Below are 26,441 nucleotides of genomic sequence, written 5' to 3'. Positions count from 1 at the left end.
GAAAGTATTAGATTACCTCAAAACACACAAGACTTTGATTGTTCATTATTGAAAAATAATTTTTAAAATGTTTGAAGAGTAGTAGAACAGCAGGAGAAAATGAAAACAAGACAAAAGTGTCCTTAAAGTATTATCTAGCATCTATGGGTATTGTCTACTTACTAGATAAAGACATTCATTTTGTATACGCTAGAAGCTATTTTCTGTCAGCAGTGTGCTGCTCAACTTAGGTCAAACATCAGGTGTACAACATGCTTAGGAGAAGCTAGGAGAAATACGCTTGTACTCAGCCACTGAGTATGCATGATTTTAACACCTTGAAAAATTTCATACAAAGAATGTATGACCTTTCCTTATTTCAACCCATATATAAATAAAACAACTCAGGAAAAACGAGTAACATTGGCCTCCATGTTGATATATGCAATGAACAAGCTGATTGGGTGTTTCTGACTACATGCTAAAGCTACAACCAATCACATAATATAACCCAAACTGGCATCAGGCATCATCGGGACCAGATTTTCCACTGAATAATGAAATCTTTTCTGTACAATGAAAGATTTTGGTGAGAGCAATTTAGAAATGTGGGCACTGGACGGCAATCCAATTCTTTAATTCCTATGCAATTAGACTGTCTTTGCAATTCATGGGTTGGTCTGTACAATCAGATAAGACTATGATTATAAATGATACATATGGCCAGAAAGCAATGAAGGATCTCCAAATGCGACTGTATTTGATTCACTAATAAAGCTGGTTGGTTAGTAAGAACTGGAGCTTTGATCAAGCTTGTCCATCATAAAAGCTGCATCACTCTTACCCATAACAAAGATTATGTGTTCTCATTATTTCTGTTGTGTTGTTTCCTCTTCTAGGGAAACCAACTATAGAACATTCAGTTCTTAATTAACTGGCAACAGTTTTATTTAACTTCCTCATGTATGTGTCAGTAATGCATGGTGTTCCAGTTAAACTGGTTTTCATGTTGTCTCATTCAACATGTAACAAACATGGAAGTTTAAAAAGGCGTGTTTAGTTCTGAGTAGAGTGTTGTTTAGGCTATATAAATCATCAGTAAAAAATGTATTAATGAAAAATAATTAATAAATAACCAGGGGAAAAAAGGAAAACTTCATGTTTTCTGTTTGTGAAAACACACAGGCAGAGTGAATGACACAAACTAAACCATAACCAAGCAGGGCTGATGTTACTCTGGAAACAAAAGGTATCCTTTCTAGCAGGTAAACCTGTGTAAGCTAGTCTGCACTGATGCAATTAGTGAACTAGTGATTGTGATAGTTTTTGTTGTTGTTGTTTTCTTCAGTGAAGTCTTCAGTGAAGACACTGGCACTGCAGCTCTATTTAAGACACTGATCAATTCCAAGTACTCTAAACATTTCATGCTGAAATAAACAACACTTACACTGAGAAAATTATCTGTTGGATTAACATGAAAAACATGTACGTACATCAGCTGCATGCAATACAGTCATGTTTAATGATCATTAGTTGTCTTTGTTATAATTACACAATTTTACTTTTTAATAATTACATATTCTATTATAATATAATGTAATATTAATTATAATATCATTAAATGATCATTTAACATGTTTGTAGTATATGTGTAAGGGGACAACTAATATCGTGATGTAAATGTTCATACATGTGGAATATTTTGACATTGTTCTGTGTTCTGTTAAAATATTGAGTATGAGAGCCCACTATTTTTTTTTTCATTTTTTTCATTTGATCATATGCAAAGGGTAAACTGTTATTTAGTGATTGAATATGTATCAGTTGCCTATGTTTTTCCAGTTCCCAGTTTTCACAAATAATTGTCCCCTAATCTACAGAGCATTGAGATTTGTACTGCACCGTTTCTGCCACAAGGTGGTGCTAATTAGTAAGTGAGATACATTGTTCGTGAAAAAGTGGTGGATGGAAGGAAAAAACTCTTCTTCTGTTGTTTTTTTTTATTTGTCGATTCATGAAAGAAAAAAAGAGTAACGAGAGAAGTTCTTGTCGGGACACCAGAGAATGTGCTTGGTGGACTGTGCAATCGCCGATGATGGATCTTGCACTGGAGTAAAGCAAGAAAAATAAAGGGAGTGTGAAGTACAGAATACGACAGTATCTCTGGTTGCAACATATGCATTATTGATATAAAACTACTGTAATAAATACTGGTTTAACTAATACAACCTTCTAAAATTTTCAAAAACTAAGGCAATAAACAACATACTTTTTTAACCAAACGTCTGATAAATCTACCGACACTACTTTTTAAACAAAATTACTACACATCGCCTTGCACACCCTCCTTCTGTGAACCGTCTTTATTTCTTGACAGTTCATAACTGTAGAGGTGAAATTCACATGCTGCTGGTTCCTCTAGTATGAGTTAGGGTTGTTTCTTCAAGGTAGTGTGTGAAACTGTAATAAAAACACTCACACAGTTTTCTTTCTGTCTCTCTCCCCCTGATAGTGCACCACCCCTAGTCCAAAGAGGACATTGAAAAGGCTGCTAAACACCTGCCAGATTAAAGAGCTAGTTAAGGAAAGTTTGCTGTTTCCCTAATGTCATTCTGCAAGCAGTTCAAGCCCACCATGGCTGAACTCAGATGCCTCCTGGCCACGAAAATGACAGGCACAGATTTCCAGAGGGTTTCCTCTAAGACTGATGGAGACCACAGGTTTGTTCAGCAGGACTGGGTGCATCAGAATAATGCTGCATATGTTGGAGCTGCTCAGGGCCTCGCTAATGCCTTTAAAACTGCATTTCCTATAAGGGTGAATATGACTGAGGTCGCTGCCTGCCGTCAGGAGTATGATGAACGGGTTGATGATTACGTCAGTGAGGCACTGCAGTTATCCAGCGGCATACCACGTTGATCTGCTGTTCAGGATTTTGTCACAGCCCCATTTTGAGTAACATCAGTGAGAATGAGAAATTGTTGGGTTACATGTGTCATTAAGTCAATAGTCTAATACACTTGTGACTCCTTGACCTCCTAATATTGCCTTTGTAAAGATTCTTGCTTTTTTTCTATGTGCACATCCCTTCAGGAACAGGCATCAGCCTGCTGTAAATATGTGCAGATTTTGTGTAAATTATCAATTGAAGGAGGACATGACAGGAAGCAAAACACAAAGACTGTGTGAACTTCTGTGATATTAATTAGATTTACATTTATTATTAACTAACACCAAATTAGAATTTCTTTTGCCAAAATGAGCTTCTTGTGGAGACCACACAGACTTGTTTGGTAGTCAGGTTGATCAGACAACTGGTCAGCTTGTAGGTGGGTGGAGCTAAAATTTAATTCTATGGAAACAGACTCCAATGATGACGGTTGTTTAAGAAACTTTTTATACAGCTAAATGATCCTGTACACTCTGCTTATTTCTTTCCTTTTACTTATTTGAAAATACTTATACTGTTGGTGTTTGATTCTCATGTACAGACATGGTCAGAGTCTAGAATAGTAAGTGCATTGTATATGAAAGTAATCTGTGACTGAACGTCTCTGGCTTTAAACAGTTCAAAACACTTTGATTCAGGGGCTTGTCTACTCTTGTGCAGAGCTGATCTCAGCTTAGAGTAGATGACTTTTGTATGGTCATCTCAGCCAAAGCTGTTGAACTACAGAGCTCAAGTAATCTTGAATTTGAATAATCTTAATTCTATATCAGCAAAGATGGTGGCTGAAGTTTGACTTCAAGAGGGGAAAATAAGAATTTTTAGAACTTTATTCTGAGGCAAAGTCAGAAAACTTTGTAAAGATTTTTATTGCCAGATTTTACTGGCTATGCGTGCAGTTATGTCACATTGGCCACTGACAGTAACATTAAATAATGGCTCTAGCTACTCAGATTAATGCCTAGAAATGTTACCAAGTTAACTTCCCAGTAGAGAGACTTGCTTGTAGAAGGACTGTGGAAGGCTGATGAGCACTCTGAAACTTTTTGGAGGTTATCCTGTGCCAATTAAGTCTGTTCACTCGTAGAAAGACTAAGGAGTACTGGCAAAAGTATAAGATCAGCAGGAAAGGGAAAACTGATCCTGACACTCAGTATGGGAATGTGTGTAGTAGGCTCTTTGTCACTGATAAATCAAAAATATTTAGGTTTCTGTATTTCAGGAATTTAGTTGTAATTTTTTTTAACAACCTTGTATTATAGTGAATAGTAGATAATTCTGCTAAGAGTAAGGTTATTATGTTTGCAAGTTTCTTACTCAGCTGAAGTAGCTTTCTAAGAGCTAACATTAGCTGGGTTTGCTAAACTATCATTTCATATAAACAGTCCTTTCATAGCCAGCTAAAGGCATTTTGTTAGTGATTCAATCCTATGTCTTACCCCTCAGTGTGCTCTGACAGTGTCCTGTATGCTTTGTTCTGGTTATCACAGTAGGTTTGCCTTTCATGGAGATGAAAGGACCGGACAGCTGTGTTAGGATTTTTGGCTGGGCTGGTGCTAAAAGAGAACTTTTTCCATCTATGCAGAGGTGGGTTGCAGAAGCTCAGCAGTCTCCTCACACAAACAGCAGGTCACAGCAGGAACACAATGTAAAAAGCATTAAAATCACATCAGACACTGTCAGTGTATTCTTTATTCCTTTAAGAAGTATTGAATATATAAAATCAGGAAAAGTAATAAAGTAATAATCCATACTAAGTTTCTGGATCTGCATATAGAAATATAACAGGCAGTGCCATTCCTTTATTTCATGTCTAATTAGTACTATTAGTTATGACAAACTTCTATTTTTTTTCCATAACAAAATCTTTCTTCTCTCTCCAAAAATTATAAATGATTCTGAAAAAAAGAAAAAATTAACTTTATAACAAATTCATACAGTACTAGATTGGTCCTCACTGATGTTTTAAACATAAAGAATATACCTGATTCTCAATAGTAATAAGGGTTTAAAATGTAAGAAAAAATATCTATACATGCATTAGGCAGAATTTGTGCAGTACTTATGCTGTCACTCACCAAGTACTCATAACTATATAAAACATCATACAGTAACAATGTTACATTACAGTGAGTATACTGATCCCCAGAAGGACTGAATAAAAAATAATGACAGTAACAATGAGGATGTTGTCCAGTGACTCTACTGTTCCTCAGAGTAGTCAAAAATGCAAAAATTTCTTACAAAGACTATGAATGAGTAGTTATAAATGATAAAGCAAAACAAAGTCATACAACGATTAGACTGTATCTCAGTAAGTATTATAAATCTGGACAACAAAAATGTTTATGTCTTCATATTACTTCAGTGATTAGTACTGAGAAAATAAAACAAAGTATAAATACATTTTGGTTGTGATGCTGAGTCATGTTTCAGTGTTACATTGTGGATATCATCCTTTTAACACACCAATAAACAGCTACACTGAATGATGCTGTGTCTGTCTTGAACCTTAATTCACATATGCTTCTATTTTATCAAGAAGCTCAGACGCTTTGTTCAGTGCCAGCATTTCATTCTCTGATCTGAACTGTCCATTTGGGATGTGGGGATATGGATGGCAGTTGGGATATTGAGTATTTTTGGGATCCACTCCGAGCGTCTGCAGGTTTTTCACAATCTCAGGCAGATCTCTCAGTTGGGGGCTGTAGAAGGAAACTTGTGCAGCAGTGGCTGAAATTGAGCTGCTTTTGGGATGTTGTCCATTTTTTTTATAACATGCTGCTATGAGTGACTTTTCCACTGCTTGATGGACCTTAAACAGACACCACTCTGTGCTCCTTCCACCAGTGTCATTGTGAGCTGCACTGAGATCACAGCGAGCCTGTCTACACCAGCGTCTGGCCTCCTCTCTGTCTGGCCTTGGGACATTTCCATTGTGTGTCCAGAAGTTGTAGGAATGGAAGCCCCTAGAGAATCTCTCTCGACCATTTCTGTGATACCTGGCCTCCCGATTCCACTGCTGATAGAAGTTCCTGAAATTTGTTTTTCTGCTTGACATGCCTACAGCTTTGCCTTTGCTGAGCTCATCAATTCGATTCTGTAAATATTTGAATGCCTCATTGGCGAGACACTCGCTATCAGGATTTTTGTCAGGGTGCCATCTAAGGTACAGTCTCTTGATGGCTTTGTGTCTCTCCTCCTCAGGAAGCTTCCAGATCTCTGCTAAACATTTGTCAATTTCCCTTTTAGCTTCCTCGACAGAGGCTGGTAAGGAATTTGTTGATGGTTGAGAAGAATGTGGCACAGCTGCTGCCAGTGGTTCCAGCTCCATGCAAGTTCTCCATTCTGGTTTTACCTTCTTTTCTCGTTTAAACTGAAACAGATCAATGCAGCTGACTTCAATGGGCTCATCTTCTCCAATTTTTATTTTGTATCTCCATGAATATCGTCCATTGTGACCAGGCAGCTCTTCAACAATAACTGCATAAATGTATTTGTCATGAATGCTGTAGCCAACATATTCCCCCTCTTCAAAGTTATTGAGGATGTTCATGTCCAAACAATCATGCCATTCCTCTGGAATTTCTGTCCCAGGAGCTGCTGGACTGAAAGAGGAGCTTTCATTTTCAGCACTGTCATGGATCTGATGTTTAGCCAGAGTTTTCCGAACATCTTGCAGATCATCACACATGAGAAGTTGTCCGAGTACTGGAAGGTGATCTGATGCAATTCTGTTCCCTAAAAGAACATTAATCTCCTTTGTCAGTGTCATGATGACTTCATTTATTACCTTGAGAGCCATGTCATCACTGTGCTTTAAGTAAAAGGTGCACCCTTCTTGGTGTCTTTCCACAGAAACATCAGTTTCTTCTTCAGTTTTGGGCAGTGGCTGTTTATTAAGCCAGAGGCTTGTTTCCAGGGTTTTGCAGCAGACAATCCGTATACTACCAAAAGTCTTCTCACACCTGTTAGCAGCATCTTCTTGTGTTATTTTGCCTTGAGACTGCGCTCTAATTAGACAAATTAGTCCATGTCTAAATGCTCTTGTGGAGAGATGTTTAGCAAACCATCCACTAAATTCACAGCCAGTCCCAAGTTCACAAAGCTGCTTATTGTTTTCCACCACTCTTTCCTCTGTGAGCTGAGACAGCATTTTTGGCTGGAATTTCTGAGGCAGCAGTTGCAGCAGCTGGTGATGTTTGTACTTGTCATTTCCCAAATTACATTCTCTGAGTTTCTCAAGCAGCAGGAACTTGTTCTCCAGTGATTCTTCCAACCTTCTGGTCTCAAACGCTGTGTCGTTGTAGTAGAGTGTGGCTGATGGGTATAATTTACCATCTACTGCAGGAAGATACAAAATCCCAACATTTTGATCAAGGGTCTGGTTTCCCTGAGCGCTGATTAACTTAAATAAATGCTCAACAGCTCGTTTCACAGTTATCAGCTGGTTTGAGTGTAGTTTTTGTTTGTCACTGGAATCAGCATGAACTGCTGCCAAAACATTACAATACTGCTGTGCAGTAGCTTCGTTATTCACACCGATTTCCTTAAAGAATGGTGCATACATTACATCTTCTGGAGTAATCTTGTACAGATATGGTCTGAAGTCCAGATCATCAGAGAGTGAGAGACACACATCATCAGCCCTCACAAGCTTTGTGTCTTTTTCAACCAACACAACAGGAAGACCAGCCAGTTGGTTTCCTTCAAAGCTATTTTTCTGCAGGTAGGCATAAGAACTTCTGAAGACTTTAGCTCGGGTTTTGATCAGCTGTTCGGTTTGACATGGTGACTGACAGATGTTTCTAATGTTACTGGTTACACAGTTTGGAGGAGGTTCTTTATGAGCTCCTGCATTTTTCATCATCTGCATAAGTTCCTGTGTTGTATAAACTGGTAAGTGTATAATTGGCATTGAGGACCAAATCAAATCTTGATGCTCAGGATGCTTTTCAATCAGAGATCCTCTGATTTTAACAGTAGTTCTTTCAGTGGCAAATGGTTGGTGGTAGTTGGACAGTTCTTTTTGAATTGTCACTGGAAAAATGAATTTGATGTCAGCAATGCTCTCCAGCAACCTTTCATTTTTCCCTTTCTCATCACACGCTTTATTCAAGGCTTCCTTGAAAAGTAACGATGATTTCAATTTCAGCTCTTCAAGTTTTCCGTTTACTTTTGCTTCTGATTCTAACTGGTTTGCAAACTTTATTATCTCATCCTTTGAGACAATATGTTTCATTCCAAGTTCTCTGAACAGCTCTTTTGCTTGTTGTTTCATACAATATTCTCCTTCACACAGCTCAGTCCAAAATCTCTCAGGCACAAATCTCTCTTGGGGCAACATTCGTTTGTACAGCTCCACGCTCTCATCAAAGTAATATGATGCAGGCTCCAGTCTACCTTGAGAACTGCGAATCAGATTCACTGTCATTAGTGAAGAAATGATAATTTCTTTATCCTTCAAAGAATAATGTAGGGACAGCAAAAGATTGAGGCTGTGAAGAATCTGTTGCTCTGAGAGTTTGTGTACAGCAGGCAGAATGAACTTCATGAAATACTCCAAATCTTTCAGGACTGGAATTTTGAGTGTTTCTGACAGTGTGTAGTTCTCTGAGTTGTACTTGAGAAAAATGCTGTTGCTGTTGGGCAGATTGAACAAATCTGGAAATCTCACTGAATATTCACTGTTGAGGACATAAACCTCTTTAGGTCCATCTATCCTTACTCGTTCACCCTGTATTGTTTCAAATATTGGTAAGGATTTGAGCTTCTGCTTATAGTCTTGGTTGCCTTTGGACTTGGATAATCCAGACTGCAGGAAGATCTGAAACTCTCTCATTTCTTTACTTGAAAGGCGAGAAAACTCTGAGTGATTAATTTCATAGACCTGGTTCAACACTGAGCTTTCATCATTCACAACCAGAAGTTCATGGTGTAGATATGAACATATCTCTCGGTCCACATTAAAGAAGAATCCATGATCAAGCCTCATAAACCCAAGTTTAAAGAGGATGCCTGAAATGTGTTCATCTTTCTGTGAGGGAAACACAACACTTGACATGTGTTCCATTGTTTGCAGGAAGTGCTTGTTGCTTAACCTTGGACACACAACAGGTAAAATGCAGCAGTTGCTGAAGAGTTTCCTCACATCAGTTAATGGAGGAGGTTGGGTATTGTCTCTAGATATTGGTGGTTTAATTTCACTCATTATGAACATCCAAAGTGATTTCAACCACTTCAACATTGACTCATTTGGGACATAAAGACCACTGTGTGGATCAATTTTACAGTTTTGAAGAACATGATGCTGAATTATTGGTTTCAGATATTTCTCTGAGCAAGACAATGTTATTTTTTTGATGAGGTTTAAGCTTTGAAGAAGCTCAGTGTGATCTTTATTGGTCTGATAATCTGCAAACTGGTCCTCGTAGCCATGGAAGAGTTTTTCATACCCTGATATCCACTTTGGTGATTCTGAGTTGAACACTCTCAAAACTTTATCTCTTGTGAGAAGAAGTGGAAGCCCATTGAGTAAATTGGGATTGTCCTGCGTGGCCTTTTGTGAGGAGAAATCTTTTAAACAAAATCTCAAGAGCTCTGAACATCGTGACTCATCCCTGATCAAAGTGGCACTTATGGGCAAAGGTAAATCCTCATCTGTTTGGGTTGGATCATTGAGAGACTTTGCTCGTAGGAAAGTCTGCACAGTGGAGGAACTGACCTCTTTCACTTCAACACCAGCAGATTTGAAACTTTTCCAAATCCTCTGCATATTTATGGAATAAGGAACAAGTTTCATTCCAAGATCTTCCAAAATGGGATTCAGCTTGTAATTTTTCGAGTTTGTCAGGAAAGGTGCTTCAGTTGAGTCTGTTTCACTGACATTACACCAATCAAATGAGTACTCTTTAATTTTTTTGTCTGCAATTATACGGACTGAGCTCTTCATCACTGGGATTACATCAAGGCCCTTTTCTTTAATTGATCTGTATACCTCATGTATCATTTCATGCCAGTCCAGACCAATATCTTGGGACACAGTTGGCCAAAAACACAAGTATTCAGTACTGAAACATGATTCAATATTTGAAAGAGAAACTTTCTTGACTGCAATGCTGCACCTGATGTAATGCAGGAGATCTGCATACAGTGGAGCAATGATGTTCTGTTTCAAAGACTCATTCCATTTTAATTTCAGACTTTGGCCATCTTCTTTCCAAAGGCTTCTCCTTGAAGAATCAACCTCAAAGTTTCCATTGACGTGTACTGGCAGACCAGTTTTCCCTGGCAAAGGAAGTGAACAAAAGGCTTCTCCTATAAAATCTTTGTAGCCCTTTGTGTTCACACGTGCTGCTATTGCTGCTTGGGGAAGTTTGTCTGATAGTTTTAATTCACAGCTGTCTTTGAAGGAACCAAACTGTTCTGCAACAATCCATTTACTTTGTCTTTTATCTGAGGTGGAAATCATGGTTTCATAGAAAGTCTTGTGTGGTGTTGTTGGTTTGTCTGATTGTAGTGCATTTTGTAGATGTTTTACAAAAGCATCTTTTTCTTCCCGACTTGTTTGTGGCAGATTTTTTCAACCTCAAAGATGGTTTTAAGTTCTCTTGAATCTTCATCAATTTCATGAACTTTGATTTTGCAGATGTTTTTCAGAAACAGAATTAATCCTTCAGGATCTTGAGACAAGGCAGAGCACAGCTCGTTCATGTCGCGCTCAGTGACTCCTTGCTGTGATATTTTGGAGGTGTTTGCATTGGCACCCATCCTCAGAGGTAATCTGAACATGGTGCCCTTTTTAAGAGAAAATTTGTCTGGAAGAAAGGATTTGTAGACATCTATGTACATTTCTTTGAAAGTGTCAGCTAGTTTATAGCCAATGCCAAGTGGTGGTTTATCTGAAGAACCTTCAATGTATTGTTTATTGGGGTCAGAAATGCAAAGCTTTTCATCTCCTGTAAGGATTGAAGGACAGTCAGTCAGATGGTAAACAGAGTTAAATCCAACTCCGTACTTTCCTGTCTTCCCTGGAGAGTTGTGCTTTCCTCCCTCTCCCAGCTGCTGAATTCCCTTAATGTCAGCATCAGAAAACACTTTGTTGTTGAACACACACAGTGCTGGACCCTGCAGATTGTTCCACTTCTTTCCAAATGTTTTTACTTTGCCATGTTGTCTTTTGTCCCAGATGAAGTGAATTTCTGTTGCTTCTGCATCATCAGCATTTTGGATCAGCTCTTTAAGGATATCTTTCTTTGATGGATAGGCTGAAATGATGTTTTTAATGCAAACAGCTAATGCTTCATGCTGCTGAAACTCAAAAGCAAATGGTAACATGTCATTAACTATGTGGTTTTCCAGAGTATGATGTCTGGTTGTTTTGATTCCAAGGTGTCGAGCCATAGCACGTGGGATATTCTCATGACATAATGCAACACCTGAAGTGAGCGGCATCCATGGGCTGTCATTGTAAAACAGTTCACTTGCAGGTTGCAACACCCCATATTTGCTGGGTATCAGACAATCATCTGTTTCCATTTCACCTTCAAATATTCCTTTGCTTAAAATTGTGAGACACACTGACAGATCACTCTTTGGCAGGGGCTTGTTTCCATGTAGAGCTTTTAATTCCTGCAGCACAGTTAGAAGCTGAGTGGCTGTGAATTGTTTTTCAACACCTAAACTTTCCCAGAGATTCCTGAAACTTGTGAAGGCAGCTGGAAGTACATGGAGATAAGGCTTTGCTTCAAGTTGCGCACTCTCAGCTACATGACTGACATTCACAAATGTGTCTCCAGTGAGGATGAATGGGAATGATTTTGCCTGTTGTGAAATGTAAGTGGCATTTCCAGAGTCACAGATCCACTGATCTAGAAACTTATAGCACTCAGATGCTATTTTGTGAAGCATGAATCTGTCAGTGGAGCGAGCTTGTTTGCTTGCTTGGTGCAGCTGCTGAAGCACCGTCTCTGGCTTTGGAGTGGTGTGAACTCCCAAAATCTGTAGGACTGGATCAGTGTTGTGTATTTTCAGATTAGTATGATCTAACACTGGTTGAGTCATATTAACGAGTAGGGAGCATTGGTCACTAAAAACATCAGTGGGCCTTTTAAGTGTTACATTTCCTTCCATTTTTGTATCACAGGGGGAAAATGCTGGGAGAAATGTAGTTGTCTGCAGTGTTTTCCAGTGGTGAGAGTCTTTATATTGTATGTAATTCTTCATCAGTTCAAGAAGGCACTTCAAATGCACAAATGCTTTCTTTTTGTCAATGCTCCAGGTTTTATTAATTGTGCCTGCTTTCTCTGTGATGTCTTCCAATGGGAGATGATCATTTGCCATTCCAAGATTCAACAAACGCTGAATCCTTTCAGGGGAGCTAAAGTCATTTTTGGTTCCACCAAGCAAGCGCCCCTCCTCTTCTTCAAAAAGACAGGCCACTTTCCCTGATGGGTTCACAAGTTTCCTAATGTATTGGAGCTGTCCACCCTTTGTGGGTATGCATGGATAGCAGAGCAACAACTTGTCAGTTTCTTTGAGATGAAGATCAATAGCATGTAGCACAAGGGTGTCTCTACTCTTAGGGTCCATGGTAGTTAGGTTATTGAACACTGCTTCTTGGTAGAACTTCTCCCAGTTCCATGTCCTGTTTTGTAAAACCTTTTCTAGACCGGCCTGTTTGAAGCTATTTCTCAGCCACAGTGGAAGAGGAACAACATGGTTTGGTCCTTTTACATATTTTTGACACACTTGTACTGCAAGGTCACCAATCTCTTCATCATTTCCAATACTCTCATGTAGAAATATGGCATTGTTCATTGAGAACCACTGTTCTCCATCACTAAAGAGCTCTGGACCAATAGAGTCATGGGCAATGGTCGAGTAAAATGCATCCACCAAAGGCTTGAAAGCTTCAGTCACTTTCTCCCTATCAGGCCAAAAAGTGTGATAACAGTAACTCACCAGCTGCTTGTTTTCAGACATTTTCTTTAGTGCCTTGAGTACAGTAACATATGATGTCACCACTGCATCCTGAAGAAGAGCTTTGTTCCAGTCATTTTTCACTCCAGTTTCCCACAGACCTTTTCGGTTGCTTGTCACAGCAAATGTGCCATTTACATTGACTGGAAGACCCGTTTGAATGGGAAGAGGAAGGAAGCAAAATGCCTGTCCAACCAGGTCCGTTTGTAATGTTGTGTATTTTCCAGTTTCTTGATCTTTTTGCAAAGGCACAGCAATCCCCCCGATGGGCAAAGAGAAACTGGCTTTCTTGTTTTTGTGAAGGGCCATTTCCAAGGACTGATGTGTCCCAAAGCAGTTGTACAGGAGCCAGAACTGAACTTCAGATACATCAGACTGCTGACTGGATATTTTCACAATGCTGACTGTGCAGCATTCAATCAATTTTTTGCATTTGCCATCAAGGTTCATCAGTGATTTCTCAGCTTGATGCTGCTTGGACACACCGGTCTCATCAGGAATCTCCATTGCATTCACAGTGGTTTTGGACACAGAGAAGATGGTTTCTATTTCACTGTCTCGTGGTGGAGTTGATCCAGTGTTTGAGATATTTTGGAGGGATAATGAATTGATGTTTTTCAAAAAAAGCAGGTGAGTTTGTGAATTCTTAGAAAAGTGCTGTTGAAAAGTGAGGATACTGCATTTGTCATACACCTTGGTGCTTATTTCTGATTTGAGAGCCTCTTCTTCACTTCTGAAAGGCAGTTTGATCAGAGTGCCTGGATAGGGTTCAGGAGGAGTTTTTCTGGTAAAGTTACAGTCAAAAATGTTTTCATATGATCCAAACTGACCAGAAAACCAATGAAAGAGTCGCTGTTGAGAGAGATCCAGCTTGATTCCAGGATTTGTTTTGAGTTTGATGTGCTTTGTGAGGTGAGTTACATTTGGATCAAGTATGAGAAGTGTGCTGCCACTAAGGATGGAGGGGACATCTGTCACATGATACACAGTGTTGAATCCAAGTCCAAATTTCCCAATTTTTTCCACTTTGTTCTCCTTCGAGGCTGAGCCAACTCTGACAATATTTTTCCAATCCTCAGCTGTGAACTGTTCATTATTAAAAGCCCAAAGACAGGGTCCCTGACAAAGGGCCATGTCAGGGTCAATAAGGCTGTCAGGGGCATCTTTGTGGACTCTGTAATCCACCAAGAACCTACAGACACCTGCTCCAGCATCCTCTGCATTTTGAATGAGCTCTTTGAAGATGTCACTTTCTTCATCATACTCTTTAAGGATGTTTTTTATCCTCATTGTTATTGGCTCAGATTGTCCACACTGTTCTATCCCTATCACCTCTGGAGAGAGGATGTGAGAACTAAGAAATTGAATGTCCAGCCATTCAGCTGCTGCTTTTGGGATTTCCTCATGTATGACATAAATTCCCTCTTGGTTAAAGTTTAGTTCTTTCAGTCCATTTTTGCTTACATCACAGAAAACAGCTGCTGATCGTGGTTTTAGGGTAAACTGTCCTCCCTCTACAATGACTGGCACTGGGATGTCATCCTGAACTCTCTTCTTCTCTTTCCACAGCCAGTTAAGAATTTCTATTGACACTTTGACCTCTGAGGAATTTGCAAACGGTTGTGTTCTTGCCTTAATTGTTTGCTGGACTGAATGAAGAATACCCAGAATTTCTTCATTTGAAAGCACTGTTCTCAGGCCAAACTTCTGGAATAACTTCTTGTATGGTAGAAATTCAGTTGTTACCTTCCCAATGTAAGAACTCAGATCGAGATTTTGTGGGTAGTCAAGAACCAGATCCTGGGGTGCAACAAACTGGTTGTGGGCCCACAGCCAACAGGTCTTCTTGTCCATTTTTGCTGAAAATACAGAGATGTTGTCTTGCATGTGTTTGTAAATGCTGTGTAACTGCCTTTTGAAATCCACATCTGTATCAGGATCAGCCATTTGCTGTGCCTTTGATTTCAAGACTGACAGATTCTCCATGACTTTATCAGGTGGAGGTTGGTCTTTGAGACCAAGTCTGCTGCTAACTCTGTCACTGAGCTTCCCTACCAGAGGCATTACATGGCCAACAAGGTCCTTGTACACAGAATGTCTTATTTCATCTGGACAGAACAAACAATAGTTTTGAGAGTCGTCACTGAATTGTTTGTTATTTCCAGGTTGTTCACATGGGACCCATTTTGGCCTTTTGAGGCGATGAAGCTGTTCATGAGAAAACTTTGACAGTAGATCATTAGTATCCACCATTTCCAAGAGAACCTGAGCTCTTCTCAGAGAATCAGTTTGTGAGCCCATAGATGATTTGTCAATCAGGTTGGCAGCATGTAGCAAATGTTCAGGTGAGACATCTTTCTCTTTGTTCAGTAATCCAACTTCTGTTAGGCTTTCCAGCACCTGCAGTGAATGAGTGTATGAAGGTGGGGGGAAGAAGTCTAACTCAAAGATGATTTTAAAAGTTTGAATTCTTGGATCAAAAAAGTTTGAGGCCTTCTTCAGCTGTCCATTCACCTCAATGAAGTTCAAGTCCTTACAGCTGCATTTCAAGGCCTGGTTTTGAGAGAAAAGCACCTTACCATGCTGTAAGATCCAAGTCATCGTTTTCTCAGTGTCTTTACTGCTAAAAGCCCCTTTCTTGATACAGTCAACAAGAACATTGGCTGCTTCAGCTGTGTCCAAGAGAGGAACTTTGAGCAGCTGCAGCAGTCTGCGGTCAGCCTCAGTAGCACACTGGACTATGGAATCAGGCACAGGGAGCTCTGTTGGTACCGTCAGGCCTGAGATCAGAAGCACAGCTTGTTTTAATTGAGCTGCAACACTGAATCCTTTCATGGTTTGAAACAAAGGCAACTTTAAGAGAAAATCTTTCTCTTTATGTGAAAGAGAATCCAGATGAGACAGATAATCTTTCAGCTTTTCTCGTGCTGTGTGAGAGGCAGATGTGAGTTCTGTGATCAGATGCTGGAAATCTAAATTCATCAAGACCTTCATAACACTCCTTGGAGATGGGCACAGCACATAAGAGTCAAGATCATCATGCTTCAGCCACTCATTTCCTCTCACCACTGTGCCACCAACTTTGTTCACCAGCTGAGCTATTTGGTCTGGCAAAATCAACTGCTTGCTTTTCTGGAAGATCAGGGTTGTGTTGTGCTTTAGTTTTGCTACTGATACAGTCTGACTGTCAGACAGGGGACTGACTGGTATTAGAGGAATTTCAATGAAAGGACTTAACTCATTAAAATGAATGTTGAGAAACCTCCAGAATTCTTGGAACCAGTCTAAAGGTGGATGCTGACTGTTGCTGTTGTCCCATGTAACAAGGTCCTTCTGTGTCTGCTTCCAGTCTTGTGGCAAATACCTCCTTGTATATTCAGCCACGTGGGAAGCATCAATGTTGATGACCTTGAAGAAATCTGAAGAGCAGATTAAAAGAAATAAAGAAAGGTTAGAATAAATGTGTTGTGCTAAAATTTGTAGATGTCACATGCAAATGACTCTGAGATCTTTGCATTTTATAAAATGACTTTGACCCACTTCTTCTGGCCAGTTCTTTTAGATGGGCACTGCAGGCTGGACTGAGACTGTGTGGGATGAAGAGATGTTTGCAGAATGGCAGCAAGACTCTGCACAAAAGATGAAATAAAAATAAAGACAGTCATTATAGTGACTTTATAATGATATTTCTGCCCAGTGGATTTTTCCACCATCTAATGATAATTATCGTGCAACATTCACAGGTAAATCATATATTTATATTATTTGGATGTCTAAATAGACAGCTCCATGCCATTTCAGTCACAATTAAAATGTGACAATGTCCTCAAACACCAGATTATGTATGCTTCATCTTGCTTCACTTTTGTCACTTCATCAGTAGTGACAGTGAGAGTGCTAGTTTTGGTTATATGCAACAAAATATGAGAAACCAGACCAAATAACATATATGGATGGCAACTTCAGTCATAATAATTATAAGATTTATTTGAAATGTTCATAGATGTATGAAAACTGTACCTTGGAAATTCATTGCTGTCAATCAAAGCAGTGTCTTCCTCTCTGTTTGTAAAAGATCTGAAAGAGCCGTCACTGAGTGGAAGGAGTTGAAGATTCTCAAGTTCTTTGTATTGTTCATCACCCAAAATGTACTCCAAAAGACAGAGTTTGTCATCTTTAGTGATGTTATGCACACCAGTCCTGTGGAGAATGTTCCTGAGGAATGCTGGAGTCACATGTTTTAGGGTAGTGGGGTTTGGGTAGGCCTCATTTATAGCCCTTGCAACAGCAGCCGGTAAAGTGACGAGATTTTCTCCACAGGAAACCAAAGTACTTTTAATGGCAGACAATATGTTGGTGCTTGTTGGGCCATTGCAGGGGAAAACAGCTTCTGATGGAGTGATAAACTGTCTTTCATCTTTGGCAAGAGAGAGGACAGCCATGTTCTGTCTGAATAAGTGATGAAATACATCCAGAGTGAGAGCATGCCATTTGTCTTTGTGCTGCATCTGAGAGACATCTGGCCACAGATCATACACAGAGGAGACAGGGAGAACAGATTCTTGGGCAAGTTTAACGGCATCTTGAATGATCATGATGTATGCTTGTGGGAACACCTTCTTCATGAGCATTTCATTCCACAAAGCATGGTCATCATGTCTCTGGTCTTCCTCTTGCCACTTGATGTGTCTTCTATTGTCAGTGAGGCCAAAGCATGCATTGACATAAACTGGGAGTCGTGTCTTATTGGATTCATTGTTTGGAAGGGGGAGAAAGCAGCTCAGTCTGCTCTGGCTACAGTCCCTCTTCTCACCACAGGGGAATGCCAAGTCAACTTGAGGTAAAAAGCTCAACTTTTTTGCGAGCAAATCAAGATCTTCTGCATTGCCTTCTTTCATGGTGCACGTAGTCAGAAGCCACTTTGTCTCTTTTTCATCTTCTGAACTCACAGTTATAACTTTGAACTTTGTTTGACCGCCAATGACTGACTCATCTTCTGACTTTAAAACAACACCTGTGGGGACGGAGGACTTCACTTTAATTCTGGTGTTAACAGCTCCATCTACATTAATATGAATCAAGGACACGGAGGTGACACTTTTCAAGAAGAGAAGGCTCAACTCTGCATCTGCAATGAAGCTATCAAAAAGCTCAACCACCTTATCTGAGTCGTACAGATTATCAGAGATTTCTGACGCCTCATTGCGTAAAGGAAATCTGAAAACTGTCCCATCAAAGTGCTGATCCTCCACGACAACTTTTGACCACTCTTGTCTGCATACAAGTGAAACTATATCTCTAAATGGCTGGAACTGATCACCCGTGCTCATCAGAGCTTCTTGGTCTTCAGCATCATCCAGAGACCACCAAAACCCTCCATTTCTTTCCCCAAATATTTTTTCTTGTGGATCCATCATGCCAAGGTGCCCTGAACTGAATATACTCGGCACATCTGTAGACAAAGTAAAGAGATTTTCTGTTTATCTTCTCAAATAATACGGCTTTTACCATTGGGTAAGTGTGATTACTGTACATAGTTTCACCTGTTATGTGGTAAACAGAGTTGAAGCCGATTCCAAACCTCCCGACTTTGTTTGGGTCATCACGCTTGACACTCCTTCCAGCCATCTGAATTCCTTCCCAGTCTTCATTAGTGAATGCAGCATTGTTGTAGGCATAGAGAGCAGGACCTTTGCAAAAACAAAACATCCTCGTGGGTTATGCTTAAGGTATCTATGTGTTACTGATACATTCTGTGCAAAAGATATTTTCAGCTCTACTGCTGCATACACTCCAGACATAAGACAGGTTCTGTATGAGGTCTCAATGCAATACTGATGAAAATGGCTGCTTTTCTGCTAAACACAGTCTATTGTAAATGCAACTAGTGATAATATTAACAGACAAGCTATGTCTGCTGTCTTAGTCTGCATATTAGAATCAAGCTGAAACACGACAGATCATATGCAACCTAAGACCCACTATTCCCACTTCTGAAAATTTCCATCCATCCATTTTTTTTTTGGGGGTGTGGTTCACAGAGAGGCTGGCACCTATCCTAGCATGAATGCAGTGAGAAACCTGGTATACCCCTTGCCAGTCTGTCACAAGGCATACACAGAGCAGCAGATAAGCATTCAAGCTTGCATTCCCACTTATGGTCAATTTAGTGTCAGGAATTAACCCCAAATGTTTGTCTTTGAGTTTGTGTGTGAAGGGAACCCACACAGGCACAGAGAAAAAATAAAGAGCTGCATACCAAAGGGCCCCAGCCCAGAGTCAAACCCAAGACCTTCTTGCTATGAAATGACGTTGCTAATAACAGACCACTGTTCTACCCATTAATGAAATCTTAAATTAAAAAAAATCATATAATAGAACTTGAAAAATTTGGATTTAGAACAGTTGTCCACAAACTAATGTGTGGTATCACATCTTTTATGTATTCTGTGATCAGAATCTAATAAGGTATAATAATAAGCTTGTGTTGGGTTTCCCAAACCATTCACATTCACACCTGTGATGTTCTAGGTTCTTTTGTGACCTCCTGGATGAGTTGTCGATGTGGTCTTTAAGTAATTTTGATAGGCCGGCCACTCCTGGTAAGGTTCACCATTTGTGGATAATGGCTCTCACTGTGGTTCACTGGAGTCCCAAAGCCTTAGAAATGGCTTTGTTAGACTGACAGATGTCAGTGACTTTGTTTCTCATCAGTTTCTTTAGATTGTGGTATGATGTGTTGCTTTTTGAGATCTTTTAGCCTACTTTACTTTGTCAGACAGTTCTCCTGATCCAACAGGTCTGGCAGTAATCAGCCCCGGGGGTAGCTAATATGCAAAAAGGGAGGAAAATACATTTTCATAGCAGCGTGACATATGCATGTCTTTGGGCTGTGGGAGGAAGTCTGGGTATGTGGAGCGAACCAAAGCTACTTAAATGGAAAGAAAAAAATGACATCTGAAGCTATTTTTTGCTTTTTTGTTAATGTCTGTTAACTGTTAACTTCTGTTTTTTTTAATTTATTTATTGCCTTTAAATAAATATTTTTGAGAAAAAAAGTGTTGTTATTCAGTGAATACCTTGGTATTTTCCCAGTTCTTCAGTCCAAAGGCTCTCAGTCCCATATTTTCGCTCATCATGGATGAAAACCACTTCTGTGGCTCGAGCATCATCTGCATTTTGAATCAGCTCCTGTTGACAAATAGAAACAACAATTAACACTAGAACTCCGGGAATTTTAGGACTACTAGAACTCCCATAGGTGGTTGTTCTTCCAGCCATACATTATTTACATACATTTATAATAAATAAATATAATAAATATAATTTATAATCAATAAAAACATGATCTGGATTACAGAGAATCTACACAAACTTACTTTCCTACTATTGATGTTCCTTGCCACAACCACCTTTACTGATTATAAATTTTAAACAGAAGTAAATTGTTGGATGGATATAAAAATTAAATTTATATTTATAAATTTATGCAAATAATATATGGCGGTCAAAATGACTGCCTGTGGGAGTTATAGTGTTAACAGAAAATAGTTGATCCAAGCTAGTACTTGTGCAGCTCTGTGAATTTAGCAGGCCGTTCTCACAGAAGGTGATTTGACTCATATTAGCAGGAAAAGTGATGTTCCAAGAAGTAGCCTCTCTCTCTCTCCTGTGAACCAGCATACCAAACCCTGATATTGACTCATCTAAATGGGATCCAGCCTCATTTTGATTATCTATTTCACTTTCCTGCTTTAACATTAAGGAATTATATCTGTCAACTGGCCTGGGACACAAACTTCCATACAACAGCAGTAAATTTAGTTCACAGTAATATCACAAACTAACCACCCTCTATTGCCAGTTTAATTCACTTTTTACAAAAATCAATACATTTATATAAATGTCTAACTATACATACTTGTGAGTTATTTCAAACTGAATTCCTGTTTGTTGATTTTTTAAATTTCTGTTATTAATGCGGGCCCCATGCAGTACCTTCGCGGCCCACCAGGGGGACATAGATCACACTTTGGGAACCACCGTCATAGATAATCCTCTTTTCTGGCATTAAGAATAATCACAATTTACAAAATGGACTTAATGGATCCTTTTTTCAGCATGATCCAAAATTCCAAAATGAGTATCTTAGACCATAGATTCATTAGAAAAGTGTTTACCGAGGTCAGGGCCAAAGGCTAATTTCACACAGATTTTTAAAGGACTGGAAGTGTTTTTGCAACGCCCATGAAGAACTTTTGGCACTTTTGGTCTTTGGCACAGTCTTATACCCACCTTCAAAATTTGTCCTCCATCTGGATATCGGCGTAGAATATCTTTCAGGTAGTCAATGAAAGGCGGTGCTGTGGCCCCAAAGGAAGTCCTAAACAAAGCAGAAGCATTAACAGTAAGAAACTTTCAACTCAAATTAAACAAAAGTGAATCCACCTGATACAATGAAAATAGTAAACCGCTAATGTTAGGCAAGCATGTGTATTTGACTGATATTCTCAACCACTGAATTATTAACCTTCAATTAGATAACAGCTTGTAGTGAAATTAGATGATATTGTAAGGGGACAATAAATTTAGATTATTGATGTAATTTGGATGATAAAACATGACTATGACAAATATTAATTTGATATCTTACAGTATTAGTAAATGATTTTAGGGAACTGACAACAAATGGTTAAATTCATATGTGGTATTAATGCAGATGGGCACTCAAAGACTAATAAAAACATTCAATATAGGTGCTTGAATAATTACACACTGAGCAATAATTCACACTCCATGCAGGAAAAAATTCCATGTTTCAATTAAAGAGATAAGACTGGAAGTGTAGGGTGTAACGGTCCCCCTTCAGTACACAAGGTATGAAGGTTGTTATAGTTCACATTCATCAATGTTTGTTGCTTTCACCATGCAGATTCAATAAAACTGAGTCAAACATTAGAAATTCACAGTTGAATTCCAGGTTTCAGTTGGGAATTGGTTGTTCAGTTTCTCAGAATCATAAACCTCCACGCTTACAATTTATCAATGCTCACATGGTTTTTCCAAGACTTGTGCGTCACAGAACAATTATATCAAACTCATGGTAGCGCGGCTAGATTGAGTTCAGAGTGGGAGGTAATAAAACAGATGGAAGACCGCTGAAAATATTTTTTTTTTAAACCAGGTCAGTAAGGAATTTAATAAATAATCTGCCCTACAAGCAAAATCAAAAATTACATCAGTACCAAAATCATATTATCGCAATGTAAGAAGTTCCGTATACAAAATGTTAAAGTAAAAACAACTCACCGAGATTTCTTCTTTGTCTTCAGACTCATCATTCCAGGGTCGGTTCCTGTAAGAAATTCAGGGTATTGTGAATAGGGATAGGATACTGTTTGGAAACACTGCTCCATAGCGTGGCTCAAAATACCCATGTCACGTGACCTTGGCTAAGTAACGTTTAGGTGAGTTTCACCCAGGTTTCGACAGGTGGCTTCACAGACATATATACCCAGACGCCGCATTGAGCGCTGACTCGTACGTCAACGTCGCCGCCATATTGGATGTGGTAAAATCGGCAAACATAACATTTTTTATTTTTTACAATTTTATTTGTAACATAATGTAACAACAAGACATAATGTACGACATGACATGTGTACATGATGTCAGAAAACTAGCCAGGGGGAGCAAAAGATCAATAATAATGATAATGAGAACAAGTTAACAGTCACAAGAGACTTGTAAAACGAAAACAAATGTACAAGCTGTGACATATTTTTCCAGCAGGAGAATGTATGGGGGTAAGAGTCTGAGACTGGTGATAAGTCAGTCTTGTCCTTTGTTTGAATAACATGCAAATCTTAGTTGAAATAGCACCAAAAACTTTTGCATATTCTCCGGAAGAGATGGGAATATTAAATTTAGAGAGAAATTCATAACTTAGCAACGTACCAACACTGTTGAACAGTTGATCTACCAGATTAATGTTGTGATTAAACCAGGTATCCAAGAGTAAAGTTTTCTTCTTATATAAAATGTCCTTATTATTCCATATGAAATACCGATGTGGAGAGAAGTTGTGCTTGTATACGAGCAACCATGATAAAAAGGCCTGACGGTAAAAATTAGAGTTTCATTGGGAGATTTGTATATCAAAATTACACACCAGAAAGAAATTCAAACCACCGAATTTAGAGAAAGTATGGAAGGGTATGATGTTCCAAATAGAGGTTGGAGCTTTAAAAAATTGACGAATCCAGTTTATCTTAAAGGTGTTATTTAAAATAGAGAGTGATATACAGTTAAGTCCTCCGTTTTCATATGAATTCATTAAAGTAGCATTTTTAATATAGTGAGTCTTATTTTTCCAAACAAACTTAAATAATAATTTGTCAATTTCTTTCGCACTTTTATTATCAAGTTCTAGCGCCTGTGCAGCATAAATAAGCCTAGAAAGGTCCTCGGCCTTAGTAAGCAGAATACGACCCCGCAATGAAAGATCTCTTACTAGCCATTGATTAATCGGCAAACATAACATGACAGAGATGCTGCCCTCTTGTGCTGCCATTTTACAGTCGAAACGGGATCACATGGGATTACCTTTCACAGGTAAGAATTGTTCACTTAAAGTGATAAAAATCTCTGAATATAAAAATGCTTTTTTAAATTCAGAAACTTCCACATCTGGTTATTGTAGACATTTATATCACAGTAACAGCGTCAAACACAACATATGTGGCTTATTTAACATTTTAATTCTAAGAGAAAGTTATGTTATTTAGAATAGAATAGAATAGAATAGAATGCCTTTATTGTCATTATACAGGATGTACAATGAGATTGGAGGGCCACTCCTGTTCAGTGCCATGTAACAGAAAATCAAACTCTCTAAAATAAAAATATTATGAAAATATTATAATCTAGTATGATCAATATAATCAAGAGATAAAAAATAACTTTCCACCCCAGATGGGACATTTTTGGTGCCTATCAGTATCCCAGTATATATTAGTGCATATTTGAATGTGTGAATGAAACGCATTAACTTAAATAACTTTGTAGAAAATCGTTTTATGAAGTTAAGTCCATTCACTGTGTTAGTTTACATCAGATCTGCCACATCCAATATGGCGGAAGCGCTGACGTGTCACAGCAACGGGCCGCCCCGCTCAATGCGGCGTCTAGATATACATGTCTATATGTGGCTTACCTGCTGCTTCCAGGTAGGCGAAGCGCCAGTGTCAAAGTATTTCGCGTGGGAGAACTGGCTCCAGGGGTAGCTTAGCACCACCAGGACTCACAATCTGCAATTTGGGTTGGGCCTTGTAATTACTGAATGAATGTTTTTGACACTAACGCTTCTAATTAATACAAGCGGAGAAACGCACATGTGTGATTCATTATTATTTTTGCTGTGGATTGTGAAGATCAATATAGGCTCTCCATCCATTGGCTTAATAGAATGATTGCTGTCATATGAGAGAAAATATATAAATAAATAATGAAAAAGGCAAGAAAAATCACCTTCATTAATTGGAAGCGACCTATTAACAGTTCTCATGACAAGTTAGGGGGTTTCTTTTTATTCCTGTTTTATTGCCAGGTCATGTTTGTAAATGAGAACTGGTTCTCAAACATTTTACCTGGTAAAATAAAGTTTAAAAAAAAAAAATTCCCACTGATGCTTGTGGTGTAATTATCTCATAAAAGTCTGGAGAAAGGCAGGTTCATTGTAACCACAACCTCAGACTCAGACTGAGTAAAACATCGTGCCCAGGTCACAAAATGTGAGAGCCACAGCAGTATAGGTCGCAAAAAAAGTCAAGAAAGACTTCTTCATGGTTCAGAGGTTGCTGAGCGGACGATGATGCGTTTGTTCAACTTTAAAAATGTATCGGTCAATGTGAAAATGTGAAAATGACTATTGTGATTGATCAGAATTAGCCTATGAACTTGTAATAAATGTTTCCTTCACAAAACTGGGGACTAGGCTGGCAAAAAAACCAACCAAACAAACAAACAAACAAAAAAACAATAAGCCGACTTACACCTAAAAAAACAAAAACAAAAAAACAGCTGAAAACCTGTGCGGTTATCACAATAAATAGCAGCATAGTTTATTTTATAAATTGCTTTGTGCATTGCACTAAATTAGTGAGCAAGTTAAACAGCCTCACGAATGTTAACAGGGTGAAATATTTGCTGAAACACGCTTATTGTTTTTAACAATCTCAAAACATGCGTCGATCATAATTTTTCATAGTCTGGAATAATAAGCAGCTTTGTTTGGATTTGTGCAGGGCTCGTCTGTCATTGTTGTACAGAACAGAATCATCAAGAGGTGGCAATAACTAAATTGGCCAGCAGGTGTCACTTCAAACGCTTCCGTGTTCTACAAAGCGTCGCTTTGACCGTCACTAACTGTGACACTATCTACGTCTGAGCAAACTTATTAAACTTAAAAAAAAAAAAAATGCCGACAGTAACCTTCATTTAACATAAAGCGTGCAAAGCAAAATAGAAGATTGCTTCTATGAACTGCATTATAAATATTCAATTCAATTCAATTCAATATGCAAGTAAATGAAGAACCTTAAGCTTCTGCATAAAAGGGAAAGATGACGCCAGAAAAAAATTAAACTGAGTGTTAAAGAAGCAGGTATAGACGGGACTTGTTGTAGGGGAAAAGCGACATTCACTATCAATTTCATTATGAAACAAAAGAAAAACACACATTCCAAGAAATTCCACCAAACTTAAAGGAAAATTAAAACAAAAACAAACTCTGCTTCCTCCCTGTACTAGTTGCATAACACCTGTACAGGAAAGAGAGTGTCTCCAAGGATATTTTTTGTTGTGTGTATAATAATTTTATATATTATATATATAAAATTATATATATTATATATAAATATATATATATATATATATATATATATATATATATATATATATATATATATATATATATAATTATATATATATAAAAAATTATATATATATATATATATATATATATATATATATATATATATATCTAATATATAAAATTAAAATATATAAAATTATATATATATAAAAAATTATATATATATATATATATTATATATATATATATATATATATCTATATATATATATATATATATATATACACACACACACACACACACCTTTTCCCAGGAAGTAGATTTTTCCACTGCTAGGCATTTTATTCATGCAAAACTTCTCTTCCTGGAGCACAATCAATATTAGCCATCTAAAAATAATAAATAGCCACAATGCATTGTATATTCTTTAATGACTATATTGCACAGAGTATGCAACTGCAATACTTTACTGATGCTATTAAAAGACTGAAATCATAGTACCTCGCTCACTGCAGTGAAGGGTCCCATCTGCTCCGGTGAAAGCAGTGATGTTTCATCAGTCTGCTTTATATAGAGGCTGCTCGGGTCCAATCACAGCGTCGCACGTCGATTACAGTCAAGTAATGTAATCCATTCAGAGATTTTGTTTCCTCTCGTGCT

General features: G+C 38.4%; 1 protein-coding gene across 1 annotated transcript; it reads right to left on the bottom strand.

Annotated features, from left to right (window-relative positions):
• Nucleotides 1–4,611: 4,611 nt before the first annotated feature.
• LOC115800497 (sacsin-like) lies at nt 4,612–26,308 on the bottom strand. The gene is given in 9 exon segments (XM_030757896.1): nt 4,612–10,504; nt 10,507–16,326; nt 16,448–16,536; nt 16,928–18,359; nt 18,451–18,597; nt 19,987–20,098; nt 21,203–21,290; nt 22,217–22,262; nt 26,283–26,308. Coding segments are annotated over 8 exon segments (12,786 nt in total). The 5' UTR covers nt 22,249–22,262; nt 26,283–26,308; the 3' UTR covers nt 4,612–5,438.
• Nucleotides 26,309–26,441: the final 133 nt, after the last annotated feature.

This window comes from Archocentrus centrarchus, chromosome 21 (genome assembly GCF_007364275.1).
Source record: "Archocentrus centrarchus isolate MPI-CPG fArcCen1 chromosome 21, fArcCen1, whole genome shotgun sequence".
Classification (NCBI taxonomy): domain Eukaryota; kingdom Metazoa; phylum Chordata; class Actinopteri; order Cichliformes; family Cichlidae; genus Archocentrus; species Archocentrus centrarchus.
This window is presented reverse-complemented; position numbering and strand designations above follow the sequence as displayed.